Source organism: Vigna unguiculata, chromosome 10 (assembly GCF_004118075.2).
Source record: "Vigna unguiculata cultivar IT97K-499-35 chromosome 10, ASM411807v1, whole genome shotgun sequence".
NCBI classification, from domain to species: domain Eukaryota; kingdom Viridiplantae; phylum Streptophyta; class Magnoliopsida; order Fabales; family Fabaceae; genus Vigna; species Vigna unguiculata.
In genome coordinates this window covers 32,405,045-32,431,084 of record NC_040288.1, presented here as the reverse complement: position 1 = coordinate 32,431,084, position 26,040 = coordinate 32,405,045, and the positions used below count along the sequence as shown (strand labels likewise).

At 31.6% G+C, this 26,040-nt stretch overlaps 3 protein-coding genes across 4 annotated transcripts; 1 reads left to right on the top strand and 2 right to left on the bottom strand.

Moving 5' to 3' along the window:
• Positions 1-1,169: 1,169 nt before the first annotated feature.
• On the bottom strand, positions 1,170-6,485 carry LOC114166001 (kinesin-like protein KIN-14C). The gene is made up of 17 exons (XM_028050655.1): positions 6,378-6,485; positions 6,063-6,302; positions 5,832-5,976; positions 5,267-5,376; positions 5,055-5,174; positions 4,659-4,862; positions 4,116-4,325; positions 3,968-4,042; positions 3,697-3,843; positions 3,479-3,608; positions 3,254-3,363; positions 2,922-3,083; positions 2,623-2,837; positions 2,226-2,307; positions 2,041-2,145; positions 1,848-1,955; positions 1,170-1,678 (listed from the first exon to the last, which is right to left on the bottom strand). Exons 1-17 carry the CDS (start codon positions 6,384-6,386, stop codon positions 1,490-1,492), a joined length of 2,361 nt encoding a protein of 786 aa, XP_027906456.1. The 5' UTR covers positions 6,387-6,485; the 3' UTR covers positions 1,170-1,489.
• Positions 6,486-8,388: 1,903 nt separating this feature from the next.
• Positions 8,389-11,389, bottom strand: LOC114166067 (subtilisin-like protease SBT1.1). Of its 2 annotated transcripts, none has more exons than XM_028050720.1 (2): positions 11,158-11,389; positions 8,389-10,865 (listed from the first exon to the last, which is right to left on the bottom strand). In XM_028050720.1, the coding sequence occupies exon 2, from the start codon at positions 10,858-10,860 to the stop codon at positions 8,569-8,571; it is 2,292 nt and encodes a 763-aa protein (XP_027906521.1). In that variant the 5' UTR covers positions 10,861-10,865; positions 11,158-11,389; the 3' UTR covers positions 8,389-8,568. The 2 variants fall into 2 exon arrangements, with proteins under 2 accessions (XP_027906521.1, XP_027906520.1); XM_028050719.1 differs by having other exon boundaries at positions 11,217-11,389.
• A 10,358-nt stretch (positions 11,390-21,747) lies between these two features.
• Positions 21,748-24,771, top strand: LOC114165554 (receptor like protein 22-like). The gene has a single exon (XM_028050146.1). The coding sequence runs from the start codon at positions 21,748-21,750 to the stop codon at positions 24,769-24,771; it is 3,024 nt and encodes a 1,007-aa protein (XP_027905947.1).
• The last annotated feature ends 1,269 nt before the right edge of the window (positions 24,772-26,040 follow it).

Genomic DNA, 26,040 nt, shown 5'->3' with positions numbered 1-26,040 from the left:
TATGTCTAAATGAAACTTTGCACCATTAGTCTCTTATATGCTTGAAATGCTATGTTAATATTCTGTGTGGTGAAATTTGATGAACATGAATTAAGAGAGGTTGTGGTTGAATGGAATTTCAAGGGAAATTCAGATGAGTATGTTAGTGTGTGTAAGGATGTGAGGAATCCGTATTGGTTGGTATCCTAAAACTCCAATAATCATTCACGCTCAGATAGAGCATAATGGATTATGTCGTGAGGAGTAGCAGGATGTCCTTGTCTTTGGACTTGATCAAGTCCTAGACGCGAAGGAGACTTACCCAGGAAACGGTCGGGTGATAACCCCTTGTGTCCAGACTCTACAGAGTTTGGGAACTGTTATAGGTGCAAGCCACCAAGAGCTCCAATGTCTTTTACATAATCCGGATATTGAGTCTAGAGTCATGTATATTGTACCGTGTTATGGAAGCTTAACTGTTTATGGCGAATGTGATAAGTTCTGATTGATACTCAATATTAAACTGCATGAATTCTCTTATTCAAGTTAGCTTACCCTTCTTGTTTATGTTTGCTTTTCCTTGTGTGTTCTCCTTTGCAATGATCACCTACGGTTGGTGTGAGCAGAGCCGAATCCAGATGAAGATACCCCTTTCCTAAACAGGAGCTGATATTGAGCTTGGAATTCAGTGGTGACCTTTTGGGTTAGGTTCCTTGGAGTTTAAATCGTAGGAACTCACTTCTCCTTGCTTATTGATAAGGACTTATATGGTTATTTTGAATGACTGTATCAGCACTCTATAACTGTTTATGCATACTATCTGTTTTGTTTGATCATGATGTTAATATTTTATTTAGTGGCATGAAAACTATTAAATAGAATATTACACAACTTATCTTAATTTATTTACCAAAAGTATATTTATAAATATTTTTATTTCACTTTTTAAACATTAAATAATAGTCTTGTTTAAAATGTCTTGAAAGAAAATATTGAAAATTTTAAGATCAAAACTCAAACTTCAATTCAACCAGCACAAAAATCTTTTATTAGAATACATGAAGGATGATCTGTGAACCCACCATACACATCTCTGTTGCGTTGTTCAAGGCTCATCTTACAGGTGTCGTCTAAAATCATGCCAAAACGAAGTTTAACCTCAAATAGTGAGGGAAGAAAAGGACCAAGAATTTTGTTAACCTTCTGGGATGAGTTTTTGTGGATAAAGAACGCTTTGTGAGCAAGAATCATTAGAATAAACAAGTGCAAAAGCCAAATTGAGATCTATCTCTCACGTCACACCTGAATGGTACACAAATTATTTGTTCATACTATTGGAGGCTAAAGCCAAGCCTCTACAACCAATTTACACAAGTTAGATTCTCTAAATTTTACACTCATACAATTATCATAGCAGAAAAAAAGAATATATATTTTCTTCATTCTGCCACTAAAGCAGAACAAAAAATAAACAATTAATTTTGGTCATGGATGAAACCGTAGCTCTCTTTTAACCGTAGCTCAAACGGGATTCTGAGGAGCGTGATGATGATGTATGAGTCTGACGCCGTGGAATCCCAATTTCACAGGCATTGACTTTGGCTGCAAAGCGTAGGGAGCAAAGTGACTCACCAGTGGAAGATTGATCGGGTGAGATGTTGACAAACATCAACGTTTTGGAGTCGCCACCGAGACATGGCTGCCATGAATTGAACAGAGCAATTTTAAACTAAGATCTTCCTTTATCAACATATAAAGTTGATCATACTTAAGTAGTGTAACATTTTCACTCTCTAGTTTGAATATGATAACAACCACCACATCAATTTTTCATCAAAAACAATGAAAATTTTAACAGGTTAACAAACCTGGAGAAGGTACGTCAGCTTTGAATTCCTAAAAGGAACATGATCTTCTTTCTTTCCTCCCAAAGCAAGTATCACATCGCTCAAACTCGATAGACTTTTGTTGATAGCCTGAACGTGACAATTAATAAAAACGCTGTTATCACAAGAAAAGTAGAATAGTTGGCAGGCTGCCCAAGTTAATAGCAATGAATACCTGAGCTTCCTTCAACCGATCTCCAGTTGCCCCACTCCTTGAGAGTCTTTCACTTCCAGCAAGATCGATCAGGTTTAAGACACCGTGGACTTGTTGTTCAGTGTTCTACAAAATAGAGAAAGTGAGTCAGGAAATAATGTCAACAGGACAAAAGAACAGAAACAAAATATGTATTAAGAAAGTACCTCATTTTTCCCACTAATTCTCAGTGTAAAGACAAAATGGCTTCTGGATGACTCTTCATTCATTTGTGTTCTTCCCACTGACCTGAAAAAACATGAGTGCCACAAATTGTAATTTTCTTTATTTATGAATATGATCCAATTATACATAGATTGTAGAAAATAACAAGAGCACGTTGTCCATAAATTATTAGATTTTCTAACTGAATCGAGTACACTTATAAACCATAAACGGAAACTTAGCAGCTTTGACTGATTAGTTGAAAATGAATAACAACTCATCTAAAATTCATATGGAAGAAGAAAACATGTAGATTTTGCAAACATTTATCCAGAAAGTTCACTCAAAGAACCTTCCAATACAACCATTTGCATGATTAAAATATTAAAGACCATATACCTGCTTTGTGCTGCCTGTCGCAGGAGGGAGGAAATCTCATCTGCGCTACAAACATCCTTTATTGTGAGGTCCGAAACATGTGTGTTTCCATTTGCATCATGGCTTATAGTGTACTGTTTGGTGGAAGCACTATTTTCCGTTCGTGCATGATCACTTGACCGATTGGTTAATAACAAATCCCTGATGGTGTCACAATATATTTCCAGAATTGATGCCTGGAATTGTTCAATTAAATTTTTCAGTTTCCATAAGTAGATGTGACCAAATGAAAATTGAAAATCAGGATGCAGTATACTAACCTGCATTGTGTACTTCCATCCTTGATCTTTTAGAGACTGGCTGGTCTGGAATATCTGTTCTAAAGAACGGGGTATCAACCCTTTCAGATCTGGCTCATCAGGCCTACCCATCATAGTATAGGTTTTACCTGAACCCGTCTGTCCATATGCAAAGATGCACACCTGTCATAGCAAACCATGGCCCTCTGTGTCAAGACACGGCTTAGACCCAAATACACAAACAAAAGCAACAAAATTATTTCTTTTCTTGCTAGCCATTTTGATAATTATTTCCTGTGTACTGTGATCTGCCAGGCAAATACTGAACGGAAAGGAAGCAAACTAGAAATTACCTTGTAGCCATCAAGTGCACTTTGTACCAGCTGTGATATCTCTACAAAAACGTCCTGCTGAGAAGCCTCGTGATTGAACACCTTGTCAAAAGTGAAATTGTATTTTTGACCTGCTCAACATTAATGGGTGGGATTGTGATGCTTGCCTAAGCATGTATACTACATTAAACACGTAAATCATAAAATACAAAAGCTGCAGAGTTACAAATATGTTCGTATATATACCGTTTTGTAACAATTCAATGCCCCGACCAAGCGCTTCTGTTGAAGTAGGGAATGAAACAACCGTGTCCTCACTGTCATCTGGTAGGAGCGGCCGTACACGGCAGAAAACACGAATATTTCCTTTGAGCTCCTGAAATAGAAAATATCATTGACCTATAAGTGAAGATTTACATTATAAAGTTCAAAGAAAATATATATAAAAAGCAAGAAATACCTACCAAAATAGTGTTATGCAGTTTTTTTCTTAGCTTCTCTCCTTCTACGACTTGAAATTCTTTATCTGCTAACCGCTCCTGTAGCCCCTGTATAATTCTCTTCTGCTCTTCAAACATTGTTCTTGTTTCTGAAGCTGATAGATCGGTATTCTAACAGAAAGAAAATAAAGTAGTTTTGTTTCAGATGTAGTTGTCAAAAACACTAAAGCACACTGCAATAAAATTATATGGTAAGCAACTTTTTGATGCAAAGAATAAAAACCAACTACATTACCTTTAACTTCTCTCTTTCAGAAAACAACTGCTGCTGCAGTATGTGTATTTGATCCTTTTGAGATGAACAAGTTTCCTATAAAGAAACCCATCATAACATAAATGCACTAGACACAGAAGTGCACTATTAATGAAATAAAAGAACAAACCTCAAGAGCATTTGTTTTAATCATCAATGTATCCAATTGTGTACATGTTTTCCCAGTATATTCTTTGTGTCTCGCTATTTCTCCAGTTAGAGCATGTACTTGCTCCAACTGACTGTCACGATCATCTCTAAGTTGCTTTAACTCCTCACGAAGACATTTGAGCTCATTTACTAAAATTTCTTTCTTCTTTATAGTCTCGTCCTGTGAAACCTGAAAAACAAATTAAGAAAAAATTAAGAACAGAAGCAACAAACACAAAAGGAAGCGGCTATCAATATACGCCATCAATGCAACAGAAATGCTAATAGTAACAGTACCAGTAAAATGCAATAGGTTCTTCACAACAAGTTTATTTATGAGATTTTAAGAAGGATAAGGTAAGCAATCAGTGCCAGTTAATCACTTCCATTTCACACTTAATGTAGCAAAATAATTATCACAATATTCACATAATAATTCATTTGATTTTAAATATTTATTAAAATCAGTGGCAAAAATTCATACAACACGTGGAAGTAGAGAGAAAATACAGATACAACTGACCTTAAGAGATGCCAACTGATCCTGCAATGCCTTATTGTGGCCTCTTAAATTACTAAGGCTCTCAACAATGGTTGCTTTCTCAGTTTCAAGCCGTTTAAGGGCCTCATTAACTGTTTCAAGATCAAACTGAAGACGACTATTGTACTGCTGCAAGCTCATATTATACTCCTGTGATCGCTTGTACAAATCTTCGTTTGAAATGGCCTGCAAAACTCAATGGTTTCAAAAGGAATAGATAATGAGGGAGTCTGTAAGATTCAAATAGCAGAAAATATAAACATCTTTTTAGTGCAGAATATACCCAAGAGGTCAATAATTTTGTGTAACTCGGGGGTAAAGTTCAGTAGTCCAATATTTTACAAATAAAAATCTTATATAGAAATATTATTAAATCACCTTCTTCTCAGCAACTAATTTCTCATCCCGAACTTTCTCAAGCTCAGCTGACTTCTCATCCCGAACTTTCTCAGCCTCAGTTCTGGCTTCCTTTTCTTTACCATAAGAATTAATCGCTTCCTAGATTTTGAAGCCGCAAAAAAAAGAGGTCATTGGGAAATAAAGAAAATTCTCTTGACATACTCCACAACAAAGATGGCAGACAGCGTTACCAATTTATCTGATTCTTCCTTCACAATTCTCTCTTCTAGACAAGAAATTGTCTTCCTCGAATCAGATAGAGCCTCCATCAACTCATCAATCTTATTCTTCATCTCAGTCACTGAGAAAACAGAATTGTATGGTCATAAAATAATTTTGCTTTCCATATGAATTTTCTGATCTGACAACCAATGATAAATTCTATCTGGGCATGAAGGGGCTATAGAGTCAATCATAGATTTAAAATAAAAATCACCAGGTCTTTCAAATAGAACAAATTAAAAAAAGAAATACTCAACAAGATAAATACATCACCAAATAAGTACAATAACTCGATAACTATTTCACTGTATATTGAAGAATGAATGTCACTATTTATGTGTAAATTCTATTTCACCTAAATCCCTACCTACTTCTAGCCACACAGCAAACAATACAAAAATATACGAATTCCTTCTCCCATCCAACACAGATAGTAGCTAGCATGCTTCTAAACACAGTTATAAGAAATTTTCAATGGTATATCAGCATATCAGCTCAACTTATTCTCAAAATTTCCGTAGAGATAAAACACACCAGTATCACTGCACTTCTTCTCAGAAGCCTCTAGCTCAGACTGAAGCTTTTCCTTTTCTTGGACATACCCTTCTTCTATCCTTTTATACCAGCGAACGCAGGCCTTAAGGCGCTTAATAAGATCCGTCATCTGCTCCATCTTTTTCTGCCAAACAAACCACAACAATCAAGAACAAAAAGAACAAAAAAATATTGACTAATTGATTAAATCAAGAACATCACAGAACAAACCTTACTATCATAGGTATTTCCCTTCTTCTTTTCGTTCAGCAAAGCCTCCACCTCCTCTTTCGTGAAATCAACCGCCTCGCTGACATCGCTCGTCGTGTTAAGGTCGGAGCGATTTGTGACAACGGAAAACGGTGTTCTGTGCCTCCCAGGAGCAGCGGCACCACCCTGTCGCTCCATTTTCTCAGCTCCGATTCCCCTGCGACGCTTGTCCAGAGAAGCATCTTCGGGGCGCACCCTTTTCTGAAAGGGAAAACAAAGTGGTTTAGAGGAAAACGAAATAAAGATTGGAGTGTGAGGAGCAAAGGCTTTACTTACAGAAGCCATGCGAGGCTTGGGAAATGGAGGTTTCGAAGAGAGAAATTGAAGGAATTGGTAGATTAGGGCTCACAGAAAGAGAGGGAGAGATGAGCGTGAACGTTTGAATTTGAATTCGAAACTAACGGAACCTTTTTTTTTTTTTTCTTTTTTATTTATCAGCAAAACGTGACATCTCACATCTTTTTCTTTATCCGATAATAGGTCTAAATATTTGTTAAATAGTTTTTTATAAAAAATAAAAAATTTAAAAGAATATAATGAAAAAATATATTAAAAACTGGTATACATTTTTTCTTTAATACTAAATAATAAAAATAAAATAGTATAATTACATAAATTTTATAAACTGTCAAGTAAACTAAAAATATTTTAGCAGTGTAAGAATTATATGTATTTAACCACTATATTCGCAAATTTAATTTAAAAAATTGAATTAGAATAGTAATCCACATATAAATTTAGACATCTATTTTAGGAAAAAAAATATTTTTTTCACACCAAGATACTACTTAACAACCTATTTTTAAAAATAAATTAATTATTAAAATAATAAATTTTTATATTAATAAAAAATAAATAAAAAAATTAGTCTTCTTATCCTAAATTTATATTTTAGTTGAAAATTTCCAATTGAGTTTCAAGTTTTTAAAAATTGTTAGGTTTTGTCATTAATATTAGTATTGTATCAAATGATGTTAAATACATGTCACTTAAATATATTTTTGTCTCCCAATTTAGTCATTAAAATTTAGGTCTAATTTAGTCTCTTAATTTTAAAAATACGTGAATTTAATTTTTTTAACTAAATTTTGTTAAGACATTTCAAACACGATTCTCAGCCAACATTAAATCGAAAATATATACTTAAATGATGATGTAATCAAATCGAAAATATATACTTAAATGATGATGTAATCAGCTTAAATGTTATTATAAAATATGTTTGAAATTATGTATTATTTTCTTACTTAGTGAAGATTCAAGTAAGTTTCAGTTGGACTTAATTAACTCTAAAACACATTTTACTTTTTCGCCTTCAATATTAACATTGTCTAATTAAACTCAATAAACTTAAATAAAAAATTATTATTTATATTTTACATTTGTGTTTGATCTGATTGCTTTTTCTCTTGCTGTTGCTGCAGAACATAGGAGGAAGGAACACTGAGTTACTCTCTTCTTCTGTTCCTTGTGTTCCCTGAAGGTGATAATAATATTCTTATTTTTTGTGAAAATATCTGATATAATTCACTGTGTTTTTAGTCTGTTCTCTCTCTTGGCTAAGTTTTCCTTGATTTCGTATACTGTGAACGTATTATTATATCATGCATTGTAACACAAATGATGTTACAAATGTTATATTATCTTTTTTAAACGGATTTTTAACTCTTAAAAAATACTTTCTTCTTTCTAAAACAATAATTTTGGCAGATTATTATATACTGATAGAGAAATATTCAATTAATATAATTTAGTAAAAAAATTTCCTGAGGTTTTTCCTACTTCCAACTCTTTTTTTAGTGTATGTGATTTGTACCAACTATTTTTTATTATATACAGACTAAAAAGAGTATTTATTTGGAATGGGGAATAGTATGATTTTGGTTTCATTAAATTTAACTGTAAATGAATTACCTTTGTATAATTTATTTTTTACCCATTTAAAATATAAATTTATTATTTCATCTGTAATATTCATTTTAAATAGATAAAAATACATTTCTGGCTAAAAGAAATTAGAGATAGATATTATTTTTTCTTAATTTAATCAATTAATGAAGACCACTTAATAATAATATTCTGACAGTAAGTCCAGCAACATCTTTGTGATTAACGATTACATTTTTGAAATATTATCCGTTTTAGAATATGCAATTCTGTCATATTTTTATTCTTATAAAATATCTTAAAAGATAAAAAAAATATATTTAAATTACGTTTCATCTCAATTCTATAAAATAAATTATGTAAGACTATCGGTATTAAGAAAAGAATAGAAAAACAATTATTTTAACTTAAACATGGTACAGGTGTTCTTTTATTCAATAATAAAGCTTAAAGATGGTAACAAAGTTACAGTAATAGTGTGCTGCATCATAATTCATCAAATAAAGTTCCCCTGCTAGCTCTGAGGTTAAAAATTATCTTCTGCTTCTCTCAAATACTACCATTAAAAAGACCTTTTCAATCATTGCCATGTCACTGCTATAGGACTTCTAACAGCATATTTACCTGAGACCCAAGTAAGTGATCCAAATGATGAACCTCCAGTAACTGTTGTATTCCCATTTGAAACAAAACTCACCTTATAACTCAATTTCTCACCAGTTTTTCTGAAACTGATATTCATTGGTTCAACCCTGACAGATACTCCCTTTGGTTCTTCCACCTTCACTGCATAAGAAATTTTGGGGTTCCCTACATTTGTAACTACCCTCTTGAATGTCACACTAGCATTTATTGTACCAAATATCACAGAAAATGAGGGGTAGTTCAAGTCACCAGCTTGAAGAGCAGAGTTTTTGGAGCATTTAAATTTACCTTTTGACAGTAAAACAATCTGGGAGGGTGTGTAGTTCAGGCTGCACAAGTAATTTAAGTAATCTTTGGTGGTAATATCATAGACTAACCCTGGATCAGAAGCTCTTTCAGGGTTAACATGGCCTGAACCAAATGCAAAGGGGTCAGCAAATGCTGAATTTTTTGAACCATAGTCAGTAATTGCAGCACCTTTGTTGTTTGATACAGAAGCTGTAGTCATCAGAGCAGATTTTATGGCTGCAGGGGACCAACCCTTGTGCACAGATTTGATCAATGCTGCTATACCACTGACATGAGGACAAGACATTGAGGTACCTGAAACTATGTTAAAAAGAACACTTCTTGTGTCACTCTTGAGCAAGCTTGGACTAGTTATGGGAGGCCAAGCAGCCATGATGTTCACACCAGGTGCAGTAACATCTGGTTTGATCACATCTCCTCCTACTGCACTTGGTCCTCTAGAAGAGAATGCTGCCATAACTGGTGCAGGGTCTCCATATGCTGTCCCCAGGAAGGAAATGGAAGCTGTTGGTGCTTTTGCTGAGTGAATGTAGCTTCTGATTGTTTTACTTGCTGAGGATCCTAAAGATGTGCCTGGCAAAACATGAGGGTCAGCAAAAAGTTCTTCTCCCTGGTTTTCTGAGTTGAGTAGTATCATTCCTGCTCCACCTGCCATCTTCACTTCCTCTCCCTTTCCAGTTCTACTGTTTATTCCACGTTCGCAGGCAACTATTTTTCCTTTGACAACCTTTGGATCAAGAGAACCTTTGGTGCAATACTGTGATGTCCTATGTTCTTTTGAGGAATTGACATACACAAGAGGCAATTGATTTGTTTGCTTGCCCTTGTACAATGATGACCCTTTGAAAAGCTTTCCATTTCCAAGCTTCACTTGAGTTGGAAAGCTCCTATCAGTGTAGCTAGCAGCAACAGTCATGATCCAAGGGGCAACATTTCCAACAGTGGAACTAAAAGGGCCTGAATTGCCTGCTGAGCAAGAAACAAAAACACCCTTTTGTGTTGCTCCAAATGAGGCTATGGCAATGCTATCGTTGTAATAAGGTCTTGCACTGCCACCTAGTGAGAGTGACAGTACATCAACACCATCAGCAACAGCTTTATCAATGGCTGCTAATATGTCAGAGTTAGCACAGCCTAAACGCCAGCATACTTTGTAAGCAGCTATTCTTGAGGTATACCTCATTCCAGTGGCTGAGCCACTGGCCAAGCCGAAAAAGCTGGCATTTTTCACCATGTTTCCAGCTGCAGTTGAGGCTGTGTGTGATCCATGTCCTTGAGCATCTCTAGCAGAACGATAGTCCATTGTTTCATTGATTCTTCCTGCAAATTTCTCATACCCTTGTAGAAACACTCTTGCACCAACAAGCTTCTTGTTACAACTTGAGGCAGAGAAATTGGTGCCTGCTTCACAAGCTCCTTTCCACCGAGAGGGTACTTTGGACAAACCCGTGTCTTGGAAACTGATGTGTTCAGGCCATATTCCTGTGTCAAGGACTCCTATGATCACATCTGAGGCCAAGTTAGAGGCACTCCAAAGTCCTTTTCCCTCCTGCAGGCCTAGAAATTGGGGACTGTACGTTGTGTGAAGGGTCAATAGTTCATCAGGTAATGCTGCTACGAAGCCATCCACTTGGTTCAAGTACTCAAGCTGCTTATCGGAAAGTTGAGCAGCAAAACCAAAAAGGCTGGTTTCATAAACATAAAGGAGTTGAGGGTCTCCTTCTTCTTCTTCTTCATTTGAAGCTTCAGAGATGAAATCAATGACTGATTTGAACCAAGGTTTTGCAAGGCCTTGGGATTGGACTAAGGCTTCCATCTTGATCTTGTCCATGTGTACTATGTATGTCTGCTTCTCCATTACTGCTACCGATTTTGTCACCATAAAGGCCATGAAGAGTATAAGTGTCCTGAAGTTCATGTTGCCTACACAAAAGTGACAGAAGACAAAAAGAATAAACACTTTATGTAATATTTTATCTAACATGTTCAAACTTCAATGAACTCTTTGTTTGGTTTTTACAGACATAATCCTTAGAAATGCAAGCTATCTCTAATCTTTCTTTATGAAACATGTGTCCTACTCTAGAAACATGTATAACTAAATTACAGGAAAAAATTCCCTGTTTGTGTAGATCATACTTTATAAGTATACCATGCAAGCAACATTGTAAACAATACTACTAGAGTAAATGATAAATAGCTAATTAGTGTTTACTCAGAAACTAGAAGCTATCAATAAACGTTGACTGAAAGAATGGAGGTAGAGCTCCAAACCTATAGCACAAGAACACTAGAGAAAAAGATATGTGGGGTGAAGAATGCTAGTGGCTGCTAACACTGAATCTTTAATAAGCACAAGAAGATGCCAGGCCTGAAAAAGTTAAAGGCATTAAAATTTTGTGTGTTCATTAAATTGCAGTTCTGCAATGGCAATGAGTCTACCTTTTGTATTCTTATCTTCTACTTCAAGACTGCACCATTTAAGTTCTTATATACTTATTGTGATGGGAACTGGTCCAATCATGGGCCATTGTATATTTAATAGTTGTTTCCACTTTCAATTTTTTTCATTATTTTATCCTCTTGTGAGAACCCTTTTAATTTCAAATTGACAGTTATAATTATGGCATCATTTCTTCATTATAGAATATTGTGGTATCTTAGAGACAGTTCTAACAATGTTCATGTGGGCCAAAAGCATATCTTATTTTACTTAAGTCAATTAGTAAGCTCTGTAAATGGAAATGAATCTACCCCACCAAACCATGGTCTTGCCAACAGAGGATGTTGACACAGTCAACACCAGTTAATTAAGTTCTAGCTAGTAATTTACATTATGTTGACTAACCAGATACACCTCAGATTACACCAATGTGGAAGTTCATGCAAATTTTTCATCACTTATCTTTGCAACTGATAACATTTGTTTATAATCTATGCTTCTAAGTATTTATTTTCTGTTTATGATCTTTTGTTTATTTCCTTTAGCATAAATCTCAGATGAAGTTCCTTGTATATTGTTATTGAAATTTCACCTAAAGTGACTGAACTACAGTTAATAAACTGTATCTAAGTTTGAATTTTTTTACATTTCATCTTAGTGCAGTTGCAGACATTAAGCCACACTAATACCAGTGTGCTTCAAACTGATTCTTTATTCAGTGTATCTAAATTCAGATAAAGTAATCTCATATTTCATCCTAATTCACCTAAAGCCACACTAATACTAGTGTGCTTCAAACTGATCCTTTATTCAGTGTATGAAGATGAAAAAGGAGTTGATTTGATGGCATTGTGCTTGCCCATTTAGCTCAATTTAGTGGAGTTTTGGTAATATTTTCAGATCCATAAGGATGGTGAGTCTGAAATTTTATTAGGAGATTTGTAAGTGGGAAGACAACACTTTTGATCTGCACGCTCACATGCTGCAACTGTTTACTATTATTGTTTGCTGTTCTAGCTTTGTAATTAAGGGAATTTGTACGTGTCAGCTAAGCAAGAAACCGAAGACTCTTTTTGGGACCACAACTTCAGTGCTTGGAACGTGCTTATGAATGATATGCACTCATTGATGCAAGAATTTTAAGAGTTAAAGATAGAAGGGGTTTTCTTAGCCTATGCTTGACATCGTGTATCACATTTATGCTTAGAAATCTCATCTGGACTAGGAAGATAAGAACAAATTATAGATTATAAGTGAGGATAATTATTAAGAATTTAAGTGTGATTTAAGATATTATTAAATAAATATGAAAATTTTGAATAATACATCAGTATGAAACTCAAAAATTTATCGTCTTAAAATTTTGAGTTAACAGCGATTATGTAAGTTTTTTGACTGATATACTGAATGAGATAAATTATATATTGTCTTCTCACAATATTACGATGATTAACATGGTGATACAAACCTTTCTTGAATCAAATCCAAGGCATTCCTCACTCATTCATTCACGTGACAAATGGGTGTGTTCTAGACAATAAATTTGTGAATCAATTAAACAATTGTCTTGTTTTTTTTTTTTTTCTATACTTAAACCAACCTTTAGAATTGAGAAATTTTAATTTCTTGAAGTTTTAGTTTTATTATAGATTAATTTGATTGAAAAATTAATTTCTTGAAGTTTTAATTCTTGAACTTATATATTACATTTTTTTAAGATATTTACTCCGTTAAATTATTTAAAACTAGAGACAAAATATATTTATAACATATATGTAGATGTAAATTTCATTTTTTGTAAAATTAAATTAGACTTAAAATTTTTAAGATAAAATTTTAAGAACTGAAATGAAATATAAATTATTATAAACATTGCACAAAAAATTTAATAAATAAAAATAATAGATTGATATCACAATAAAGTGATATCATATACAAAATACCGAGGATTAAAATTTACTAATGTTATACAAATAATAAATTCATATAATATGTGCCAACTTTTCTAAAATAAGTTGTTGAAGTAAATAACAAATGAAAATAAATAGTTAATATAACTATAATATTTAAAAATATAAAATAATTTATTACTCAAATAGATCACAAATAATAAACATTAAGAGAAAGAATAATAAAATGGTATTATGAATTAAAAATAATCCCACAACAACAAAATATTATATTTTAAAATTTTCAATATTAAATAAGTTGTTTGTCTATAGTATTAATACTTTATTGTGTTTCCACTTTTTTTTAACTCTCTATTTTTATTTTTCAGTATCAACACACAAATGTTTTTAGTTCCCGAAGTTTAAGTGGATTTTGTAAATGGTTCCTGTTCGAAACTTGATCACTGTTTGGTCCCTGTACTTTTAAAATGTTTGTTTTTCGTCCCTATTTTTGAATGGCGTTAAAAACATGATTGCATGGCAAACGACGTTCTACATCAGTACCAGTTCTGTTGACACCTGTATGCACACATAATTAACACGTGTCTCATTAATTTTTTTTTTAGAAAAACCTTTTTAGGTTAACTGAGATGGGTGAAATGCGTGTTTAGGGTAAATGAAAAATTTACCTTTCTATGTAAAATTTGTTGACGTCCAAAGGTACAACAATCGTCGACCACCTGAATGTTTTATTATGCGGCGTAGCACTGACCACAAATTGTGATGGAGAGATTGGGGAAGACGACTTAAATCTCGTGAAAGGTGGTTTTACTTCTTCTAGTGTTCGAAGGACGTGAAAGGTTGGGGAAGACGACTTAATCTCGTGGTGTGATTTTCCACTGAATACGAAGGTTTGATTTGATTTTAGGTTTTCAATTAGTTTACTGGTTTTTACGTTTTATGCTTTGAAATTTTTGGTTGCATTTGGGATTTTCGTTTGGGGTGACGAAGTTAGGGTTTCTGATTTTGCAGAGAATGTCTTTCTCAGTTGCGTTTTTTCACATGGAAAAATTTGAGTCATTTAGGGGGAGGTTTTTGCGTTACAACGGAGGTGAAGAACACGTATTCCACGGATTGGATCCTGATAGGTGGTCCTATTTCGAGGCGTTGTCTATATTGAAGGAGGAGTTCAAATAAGATGGGGCGATGAAGCTATGGTGGAAGCTGAAGAGAGGTTGGATGATAGGGATTTAAGGCCTTTTGTATTAGACAATGATGCATTGCAATTGTGTGCTTGTGCGAAAACAAAGAAAGAAGAGGTCCACATTTATGTAGTGCATGTGGTGAGTACAACAGAACCTATTGAGGTGATTGAATGGACACAGAATGCAGGTGAGGGTGGACGTGAAGAGGAGCCTGATGTGGTGGTAGCTGGTGTTGAATGTCGAGATGGTGGGAAGGGGGATGCAAGAGTTGAGAAGGAGGACATTGGAAAAGAAGATGAGGCTACTGTAAAACAAGTTGGGGTTGCTGACTTAGGGGATGCCAGAGTGGAGGATGATGGTATTTTGGAAGGAGTTGATGTTTCTGAGAAAGGAGATCCCAGTCATAGGGATGTTGAGAATGAGGATGATGTTGGTGTGAACAACCAAAGTGATGTGGATAATAGTGGTGTTGAAGAGTTGGACGAAAGTGAAGAAGAACGTTATAGAGACGACGACGATTGTTTTGGGACGAAAAACAAACGTTTTAATCCACTGAAATATTCCTCGTTTTAATCACGTTTTTAACATCGTTCAAAAATAGAGACGAAAAAATAAACGTTTTAAAAGCGCAGAGACCAAACGGTAATCAAGTTTCGAGCAGGGACCATTTACAAATTCATTGAAACTTCAGAGACTAAAAACATATTTATCCCATTTTTTATATATGTTAATATGTTGTGAAAGAAAATTATTTTCCGGATTTCAAGTGTTATTTACAAAGAAGTCTGTCATAGTTTAATCTAATATGCTAATTATTTGTTTAGTTAGGATATTTTTTACATTATTTTTTTTCTTCGGTATGCAATATTTTTTTCTTAACATTTTGTGCTTGATTTTTTCTTGTTCTCTTCCTTTCAATTCTCTCTAAATTCTTGCTTCTATATTTTCTTTTTCTTAATACGATTTTGTTGCAGTTGAAAAATCAATAATTATTCATATACGATCACATCTTTAAATTGATTAGATTTGTATTTACTCTAAATATTTTTCAATGTATATATATTTTTTATAATTTTATTATCAATTTTAGTGAGATAGAATAGAAAAAGTGATATTCTTTTGTTGAGTTTTATTGTGTTGTCCTTACATAATATTAAAAACACATTATTTTAATATTTTAAAGATTATTTTAATATATTTTAAAAATTTTAAAATTAATAATCATCAATTTGTTTTAAAAGCAACAATCAATAGAGAATCCAAGCTTTTGATAAAACGGTATTTGACGATAACATAAAACTTGAAAATGTGCAAAGACTTATATAGCTATCTTTTAGTTATTTTGTAAAGATTAATATCTCGAAATTTAATTTTATGTAAATAAACTTTTTAGAGATGCATTGTCTTTGATGTGATTCATTATATAATAAATTATTTCTTTAGAGAACCATGGAAATCTTTTAACATCAACCAATTATTTCTTAAAAAAAAAAAATTAACATCAACCAATTTCTCGCATCACAGATAAGTCTATTTAAAAAAAAATTATTTTACTGTGATTATATTCTTAAACCAAATATCTATAATAATATATAAAGAGAATTTTCTTTTAAAATATCAATTTTACTTTTTAAAATATAATTATTTATTAAATTTTAAAAAATTGAAATTATTTTTAGAATATTTTTTCTATTTATCAACTATTATTCTCACATCTTTTCTTAATTATTTTACTTTATATTTTGTATATTAACTTAATAATATTATATTATTATTATCTATTAACATTTTATTTTATTACAAATTTAAAAAATACGTACGTACGTGAGCTAGTTTTATTTAAAGACAATATTTACCTGACTTATATGTAAGTCTTCATTGGTGTTTAAATACACATGTTTGTTACCATTACGCATGCTTTAGTTCAATAACTTTTTCTTGTAAATAAACATATTTTAAATTTTTTAAATATAATGAAGTTCAATTTAATCTTTCTTTTTTCTAGATTTTATAAGTGATCGCTAACATGACATGTCTGGGAGGAACTTGACACCAAAGTCAATCTAAATATTTTAAATTTATTTAAATCGTTAAAAAAATTATTTTGCACCGACGTATTAATATCTTACTCTCTAATTATCTAATCTATTTCTTTTCTGATACACCATTTGTGTGTATTGAACCAATAAAGGCGTTGTCGTGTTGTATACATGCACTCTTTATTATATATATATATATATATATATATATATATATATATATATATATATATATATATATATATATTATATGTGGTTTAATTATTATATAAAAATAATAATTAAATATAGTATTTATTAGGCATCGTATTAAAAAGTTATGTTACAGTAAAAAAAACTGCTAAAAAATGATTATATAGAATCAAACATTATAAACACTTACAACTTCATTATACATAAAAATAATTTTTTTTTTAATTTAGCTTTTGGCCCTCTGCAAAATAAAATGTGTGTGAACCAAAATTAAATAGTTAAAATCATATATTGTTTTTATATGAGCTGTGTTGTGAACACACTGAATTTTCAATTAAAATAGAAAAAATATTAATGTTAAATTAATATAAAAAATGGTCGTTTTCTTAATATATATTAAAAACAAAAAATTAAAATTATAAAAATCATTTTATGCATTCTAGATTGACTGTCCTGTCATATTACGATATGAATAGAAAATTAAATATAATATTATCTATAATTATTAATAAATAAATATATTTTTTTTCATAAAGTAATTTTCATTGTTATCTATACATGTATGTAGTATATAAAGGATATCTTATTTTGATGCTCATATTTTTATTTCTAATTTTACTTTTTAATAAATAACTATTTTTATGAATTAAAACAATAGTTTTATCATTTGTACTTTTTAAGTAATCGCTACGTTAAATTTAGCTGTTTCATTCATTTAATAATTTTTAAATTAACTATTTTTAAACTAATATTTGTATCTTTAATAAAAAAATATTTATAATAAAATTTAAAATTTATTTATATACCTACAGTAGAATTAGGTTTTTAATAAAATTGTTCTGGTTTGTGTGGGTTGTGGTGCAATGGTATGTGGTGCTGTGGTGGTTGTGCGGTTGTGTGGACAGGATGAAGGTTGGCTGCGTGATTTTTCATATCTGCATGCAGAAGAAGGTGATGACATGGCAGTTCCTGGTTGGTTAGATTTGTGAGTGGAAGATTGTGGTTTTGACATCTCAAGTTGGTTTAGATTTGAAAGTGGAGGATTGTAACACCTGAAAGTTCCTAGTTGGACAAATTGTAAATGTAGGATGAGTATTTCTTAGCATGGACGTTGATTAATATCGATGCAAGGTGTACGAGGATTATGAATTTAGATTCTTTGTTGGACTTTTATGTGTTATTCATTTACTGTATCTTCAAGGATTATGCATGGACACCGGTTAACATTGATGCAAAATGTATGGTGTTTATGCCCGAAATATTGGCTAATATTGATGCAAGATGTGAGGTGATAATACACGTACATTGATTATCATTGATGCGGAGTTCGTGAAAGTTCTTGGGATAGTTTAGTTTTAAGTGAAAACTTTTGGGATGATTTAATTCCAAGTTAGTATACTCTTTATAGTGGAGTATGATTGCCGGTATATGCAATGAATATGTGTTTATTTTAATCAGGATGAAGAAGGTTGGACTGATGAAAATAATACGTCTTGACAAGTCTCATTTTGCCTAGGATAAGCAAGGAAGTGAAGGTTAGTGACTATATAATGGACTTTAAATCCATGACGCTTCTTGTCCCAACTCAAATACACATTGATCTAGTGTTTGACTTTTCTTATACTCTTGTAGTAGACTGTTATTAGGTGTAGTTAAATTCTTGTTTTGGATAATATAAATGTGCTGGGATCACTTGAAAGTACTTTTTGTGTATTGTAAAAATTTGCTTATAATGATTATTCATTAATTATCTTTAAATAACAACTGTGATTTTTTTTTCTTTAGTATTTCATCGTATATTATTGTGTTCTTTGTTAGTATGTTATTCTTAATAAACAAACCTCAATAACAATCATTCATGATTGAAAACCGAAAATTTGCCACGTGTTTTATGAATGATTTTCACAACCATGGTATATGTTTAGCGAGGGTTTAGATTCACAGTTAAACAAGAAAAAAAAAGTGTGAAAAACGTAAATTCTTATACCACGGGGGCTATTATTGAAAAGCTTAATATACTCCAATTCACTTGTAAAATAAAAGATTAGTGGACCATTAGAAACGTTTTAAACACTATAAGAGATTAATTACAAATTAAAAAAAAAATACTCCATCACACGACACATAATTATACCTACAACCGACATAAATAATTTTAGCTTATAAACAAATAAATCTATAAAAAATATTTGTAAAACGTTTTATTCAAAACAAACCTTAATTACATAGGCGTATAGAAAATTAATAAGCTCGATACAAACTAAAGAAAAGTCGGACAATAATCAAAATTGAATATACTTTACTTTACCGCAAATATTTGTGGGGTGCATTTAGTAATCATGCGGGTGCAGGAAGAAAAGGTCTGATAGGATATTCGGCCTTAGGTATGTCCTTATGCAGGTTAAAAATGATATTAGTAATTTCTTTTGCACCCCATTGTTTTTTCTTCTTCCCTCCTATAAATATTAAAATCCCAATATTTATGTGTAACCAGGAACTTAAAATATATATCGGATTACACAATCCGAAACGTATACATTTATCATCAATCTATTGATTTAATATGATTATTCATACCATACATTTATGATCGATCCAATGATTTAATATAATTATTTATATGATCGGTATGATTAATTTATTTATTATGATTATTCATTCGATTAAATACCTTTTCATAAAATTTAAATATTTATATTAATTATTTGATTTTTGGAATCGATCATGGATTCTATCTTTAATATGTAAATAAAACTATTTCTATCGGTAGACTCACACAAGTTAATCTCCATTTTTTCTTCTTCATTTTATTTTTTTCTATATTGTTAGTTTTATTTTATAACAAATTTAAAATTTAATTTTAACTTTCGGATTATAAAATTCAAAGGTCCTTTCTTCATGTAAAATAGTGATTTTCAGATTGTAAAATTCAAAAGTCTTTTTTTTTTCTTCCCTTCTATATTCTTCTTAAAGATTATTTTCCCCAACCTTTCTCTTGCTCTATCAAATTCACAATTATAAACTCTTATCATAGTTCCTTATAAAGTTATCTACAAGATATTCATCATAGAATGTATAACTCAAGTTAAAGCTTTTCTTTAGGTCAATCTCATTCTATTTTTCTCTTTTCTATTTCTAGTAAGCATGCATATAGGATTGTTCAGAAAAAGAGAATATTGAGTTTTAGCTTGAATTTAGGGAGAAGTTTTATAATTAGGATTTCAATATTTAAAGAGATGATTAAGGAGTTATTAGAGTGATGATTTAAACCATTCTCCAAACTATCCTTTCTAAGGTATGAGACCTAATCTAACTTTAAATTTTACTTAGCTTTAAATTAGTACGTTGAGTTGTGTTTTGAAGTATTCAAATTCTAAATAATTATTCAATTATTAATATTTCTCTTAATAATAACATTAATAATAAAAAAAATCTGCATCTCTGTATTCAAATATTCTGTGTTCGGTATAAGTCGTTACTCAACTATGAAGTTGAAAGATATAACCAAGAATTTTGACTTCCCATGCATGCAGAGTCAAAACGTAAAAGATGATTCAGAGTTATTCAAAATTCTAATTCCCCTCAACACTTGCCATTGCCAAAACCTTGAAATATCGTGTGATCACATTAATTTACAGTAATAATTTTAGTTCACATATGATTTAGTTCAATAAAAGTGGTGGTTTTTTATCATGTCCTAGACTTCAAAAATTCACATCTATTTGGATTGATTTCAGAAATGATGACTTTATAATACATAAAATAATAATTTTAAATATAAAAATATTAAGACAATATATATTTTAAATTTAAAGTAGATTAATAAATAAAATTGTAATTAAAAATAATACATTGAGGTATAATAATATAATAGGTTATAGGTAATACATGGATGTATTTTAATAAAATAATGCTACTTTTTTAAATATAATAATTATTTTATAAAGTGTGTTGACTCAGCCTAACTTCTTGAAACGTGGATTAAACGAATTGAACAAAGGATAATCTTACTTAATTTAGCCAACAAAGTTGTTTTGTCGGGTTTTAATCATTATGTTGAGTAAATTAATTTTACCTAAATTAGTTTTAACTTAATAAAAAAAATGTCGTGAAATATTAATATTTCTTTTGTAAAAGAAAAAACACATGCAAATGTTAATGCTTGCTAACTAAGAGAATATTTATTTTATTTTATGATATTATTTTTAGTTTTAGAAAGGATAGTATACCCAGGAATGATGTTCTCATAAATATGTTTGTTTTATATTTATCAAATTTAAAAAATTAAAATACTCACCCATTCTCATAATTGAAATATAAATAATGAAAAATGTAAATGCGTCATTTTTGCAAGTATAAAATTAATTATCCTGTGAGTAATATTATTTATAAGAAGTTTATGAGTTTTTATCTTGTTAAATCTAAATTGTCTAAGTCTAAATTGTCTAAGTCATGATTACCTTCGTTAATTTGTTTAGAGTTATACTAATCTAATCTATTTTGTGCTTTAATCTGCGGTGATTGATCTTTATTAGTTCTCGTTGAGATGCTCTTGTTAACACGATACTACTTTATTCCGTACAAGATGATCTCGATCGTATATAATATAATTACCAAGTTTAATATTGGTTGTTGAAGATTTTGTTGGTCAATAACTCATACATATGACTAAAATAATATTTCAAAGTTTAGACTATACAGTTAGTAGTTAGTGGTGGTATTAGGAACTCGTCTTCTCCCCTCTAATTTTGTTTTCAACATCTTATTTGTACCGCAAAATTGTTTGCATTTTTCTTTGCCACTTAAAATTTCAAATTTGTTGGAAAATAACCTAATTAATTTAGTCATGAATCTGACTAATGTGATGTTTACATATATATCTTGGACTTCCAAGGAGAGCAACACATCAAGTTAGATTTAGTCAACTTGTGAATTGATAATTAGGATCTATATAAGAAAGAGATCATCTCCTAAAAGGCACAACAACCTTAAAATCTGTCAATTGTTGTAGGGTTGAGTCTCATAATCATATATCCAATGAGTATTATTACCTTGTTGATTTTTTTGCTACCCTTTTGCCTCTTAAACTTGAGCACCAACAACATTTTTGTAACTGGTCATTGTCTTGGCCATCAACAATCTTTGTTGCTGCATTTGAGGAACAACCTCATATTCAATCCAACAAAGTCCAAAAAACTGATTCACTGGAACCAAAGTGATGATTGTTGTGAATGGACTGGAGTGACATGCAACAAAGGCCATGTTATAGGTCTTGACTTGAGCCAAGAATCCATCTCTAGAGGTACTGATCATTTAAGCAGTCTCTTCAAGTTGCAATATTTGCAGAGTTTGAATTTGGCCCACAATGATTTTCATTCTGAGATTCCTCCAGAGTTCAAAAAGCTAAAGAGTTTGAGGCATTTGAATCTGTCAAATGCTGGATTTGAGGGGCAAATTCCAATTGAGATTTCTTTCCTGACCAAGTTAGAAACTCTTGATTTGTCTAACACAGTTACTTCAAAACATGGTTTGAATGGAGTCTTTCCAGAAAATATCTTCCAAATACCATCATTGCAGGTGCTTGATGTGTCTTATAATCCAAGTCTTCATGGCTCTCTACCAAACTTTCCAAGTCAAAGCTCTCTCTACAACTTCAACCTTAGCCACACAAATTTTTCTGGGCCTCTGCCAGAATCTATTGACAATTTGAAGCAATTGTCTAAATTAGACCTATCAAATTGCCAGTTCAGAGGAACACTTCCTTATTCAATGTCAAATCTCACCCAACTTGTTCATCTAGACCTATCATACAATAACTTTACTGGTCCTATTCCATCTTTTAGTAAATCCAAGGCCATGGTAGTTTTATCCCTTAATCATAATCATTTTACAGGTACAGTTCCATCTACTCATTTTGAAGGCCTTACAAATCTGATAAGCATTGATTTAGGAGATAACTCCTTTGATGGAAGAGTCCCTTCATCTTTATCAAGACTTCAATCTCTTCAACATCTCATGCTTTATTACAACAAATTTGATGGTGTGTTGGATGAATTTCCAAATGCTTCTGTGTCATCATTAGAGATGCTTGATTTGAGTGGCAACAACTTTGAAGGGCCTATTCCTATGTCTGTCTTTCAACTCAAAAGACTTCGTTTGCTTTATCTTTCCAAAAATAAGTTCAATGGCACTTTACAACTTGGTGCGATTGGGAGGCTGCAGAATCTGTCTTCACTTGATCTTGCACACAATAACTTGTCAGTTGATGCAAGAATTGATGATGCATCAACATTTCCCAGTTTGAAAACTCTCTGGTTAGGTTCATGCAATTTGAGAGCATTCCCTGAATTTTTGAGAAACAAATCTTCACTGCTCTACCTAGACTTGTCTAGCAATCACATTGAAGGAACAATACCAAACTGGATTTGGAAATTTGACAGTATGGTTATTTTGAATGTTTCTTACAACTTTCTGACAGATTTTGAAGGGCCTTTCCAAAACCTTACTTCAAATTTGTTCAAACTTGACCTTCACTCAAACAGTCTCCAAGGGCCTGCTCCTACTTTTCTGAAAAATGCCATTTATTTGGACTACTCAAGCAATAACTTCAGCTCTATTAACTTTGTCGACATTGCTAATCACATTCCTTTCTTGTACTTTCTCTCCCTCTCAAACAACAGTTTTCATGGAAAAATTCATGAATCCTTTTGTAACATTTCAGATCTTCGAGCACTTGATCTTTCTCATAACAGATTCAAAGGCCTCATTCCAATGTGTTTGACAGGAAGTAGCAAACTCAGGCTACTAAATCTTGGTGGAAATAAACTCGATGGTTACATTTCGGATACATTCTCAACTTCATGTTCTCTAAGGTTTTTGGATCTTAGTGGGAATCTTCTAAGGGGAACCATCCCAAAATCTCTAGCTAATTGCCAAAAACTACAAGTTCTAAACCTTGGAAACAATCAACTAACTGACAGATTTCCATGCTTCTTGAAGAGCATCTCCTCCCTCAGAGTCATGATTTTAAGGTCAAACAAATTGCATGGGAGTATTGGATGTTCCAATAACATTGGCAATTGGGAAACACTTCAAATTGTTGATTTAGCCTCCAACAATTTCAGTGGCACATTACCATCATCACTCTTACTGAGTTGGAAAACTCTGATGCTTGATGAAGATAAGGGTGGACGATTTGGCCATCTATACTTCAATCTCTATGATGACTTTAATCCTGTGAATTTCATAACTGCAATTGTAGATCTCAGTAGTGAGCTACAAATAGAGTTAGCAAAAGTTATAGCATCAGAGCCAACCCTTATAATAGACCACATAATCTCTCATGTATTTGAGGAAGGTGTTGGTGTGAGAACATACGAGGATTCGGTTACAATTGTGAACAAAGGTAGACAGTTAAATTTGGTTAAAATCCTCACTGCCTTCACTTCCTTGGATTTCTCATCAAACAGTTTGGAAGGGCCAATACCAGAAGAGCTTATGAATCTCACTGCACTGCATGCTCTTAACTTGTCACAGAACACTTTCTCAGGTAGCATCCCTTCTTCCTTAGGCAATCTGAAGCACCTTGAGTCCTTGGACTTGTCAGAAAACTCTTTGAGTGGAGAGATTCCAACAGAGCTTGCAGAGTTATCATTTCTTGCTGTCATGAATCTTTCTTACAACCATTTGGTGGGCAAAATACCCACAGGCACACAAATTCAGACATTTGAGGGTGATTCTTTTGTGGGCAATGAAGGGTTATGTGGACCTCCACTAACCCAGAACTGTGATGGTGGAAGGAAAAAGCTTTCACCACCAGCATCTGAAACGCCTGATTCTGATACAAAGGGTTCAATTGAATGGAATATCTTGAGTGTGGAATTGGGGTTTACTTTTGGCTTTGGAATTTACATATTCCCACTCATTTTCTTGAAGAGATGGAGAATGTGGTATTCCAACCATGTGGAAAACATCCTCTGCAAGATTGTTCCTCAGCTTGATTTTGTTTATGTGCATCGTGTGGGACAAAATTATAGAATCATGAGGTGGAACCCCTACTGATTCTATGTTACAATATTATGATCAACAGGGTCAGGTGTTTTACTTAGACATTTTAGTTAGAAGTTGGTTAGGAAGTTAGTTAATAACTGTTGCAACAGCACAAGCTATATATATAGGAGATTACTGCAGTATTAATGGCATTCAGAATTTTTTTCTGTAATTCTCTTGTATTTTCTTCCATTCAACATCAGAACATTAAAATATTAACTAGAATTGGTTAATTATAATCAACATATTCTTTTTTATTATGTAGAAACTAAATATAACATCTAAATTTAAATTAGTTTCATAAAATTAGTTCTTATTTTATAATAATAATAATAATACGTAAATATACATTATATAAATAAATTGGTAAATTTAAGAAAACAAAACGACACTAAAATTTTACTAATTAATTAATAATTGGAAAAGAGAAATATGATATTAAAAATTAAAAGTTAGTATTTATTATTATGAGACAATCAAAGGGTAAAATCTAAATTAAATACATTTGAAATTTTTAATTTAAATTATAATTTTCAGATTCAGTGGTAAATTTCTCTTAGTTGTACCCTTGAAAAGATTAGATTCATTTAAAATTTATCCTCTTGACTTGTTTTAGCTGACATTACACAATAAAATTTGGAACATTATATCATGATTTTTATTTTTTTACTCTCATCTTTTACTTTCTTTTATTTACTAATGTAACTTAATATGAACTATTAATTTTTTTAAATAAAAAATAATGATATATTATTCAAACTCAATCACATCAAAAAATAAAAGAAATTTCAAAATTGAGAATCCTAATATCATTTTTCATAAAATTTTATCACGAGAGTGCGTATCAAGTGTGACAATTTATATTTTTTAATATTTATTACCTTTTCTAGAAAAACAAGTTGGCAAATAAGATTGTTCAAAAAAATCATTTAAGCTTTGAAAAATAAATAGCTAAATAAAAAGTCGTATTTGAAAAACCAAATCTCTATATATATGTCATTAATATAAGACAATCTTTCAACTAAATATAATTATTACAAGTGTCCACTTTTTTTACAAATGTTACACATTTAGAACTAAAAAGGTCGCACTCGCACATCAGTTAATTAATCAATTTACTTCAGACTTTTATCATTATATTCAAAGTCAAACTGAACCTAATAAAACATATCAAAGTTATATTATTTTTTATAAAAGTTATAAGATAATAATAGCTCATTGTTGAATTTATCAAAGATATATATATATATATATATATATATATATATATATATATATATA

What these genes read in the sequence shown, in the direction of transcription:
- LOC114165554 (XM_028050146.1), top strand. Translation starts at nt 21,748, where the DNA reads ATGAGTATTATTACCTTGTTGATTTTTTTGCTACCCTTTTGCCTCTTA.
- LOC114166067 (XM_028050720.1), bottom strand. Translation starts at nt 10,860, where the DNA reads ATGAACTTCAGGACACTTATACTCTTCATGGCCTTTATGGTGACAAAA.
- LOC114166001 (XM_028050655.1), bottom strand. An exon ending in GTGCACTTGATGGCTACAAG is followed by an intron (nt 3,084 to 3,253) that starts GTAATTTCTAGT and finishes TTGCTATGACAG; the next exon opens with GTGTGCATCTTTGCATATGG. An exon ending in AGCTGACGTACCTTCTCCAG is followed by an intron (nt 1,679 to 1,847) that starts GTTTGTTAACCT and finishes AATTCATGGCAG; the next exon opens with CCATGTCTCGGTGGCGACTC.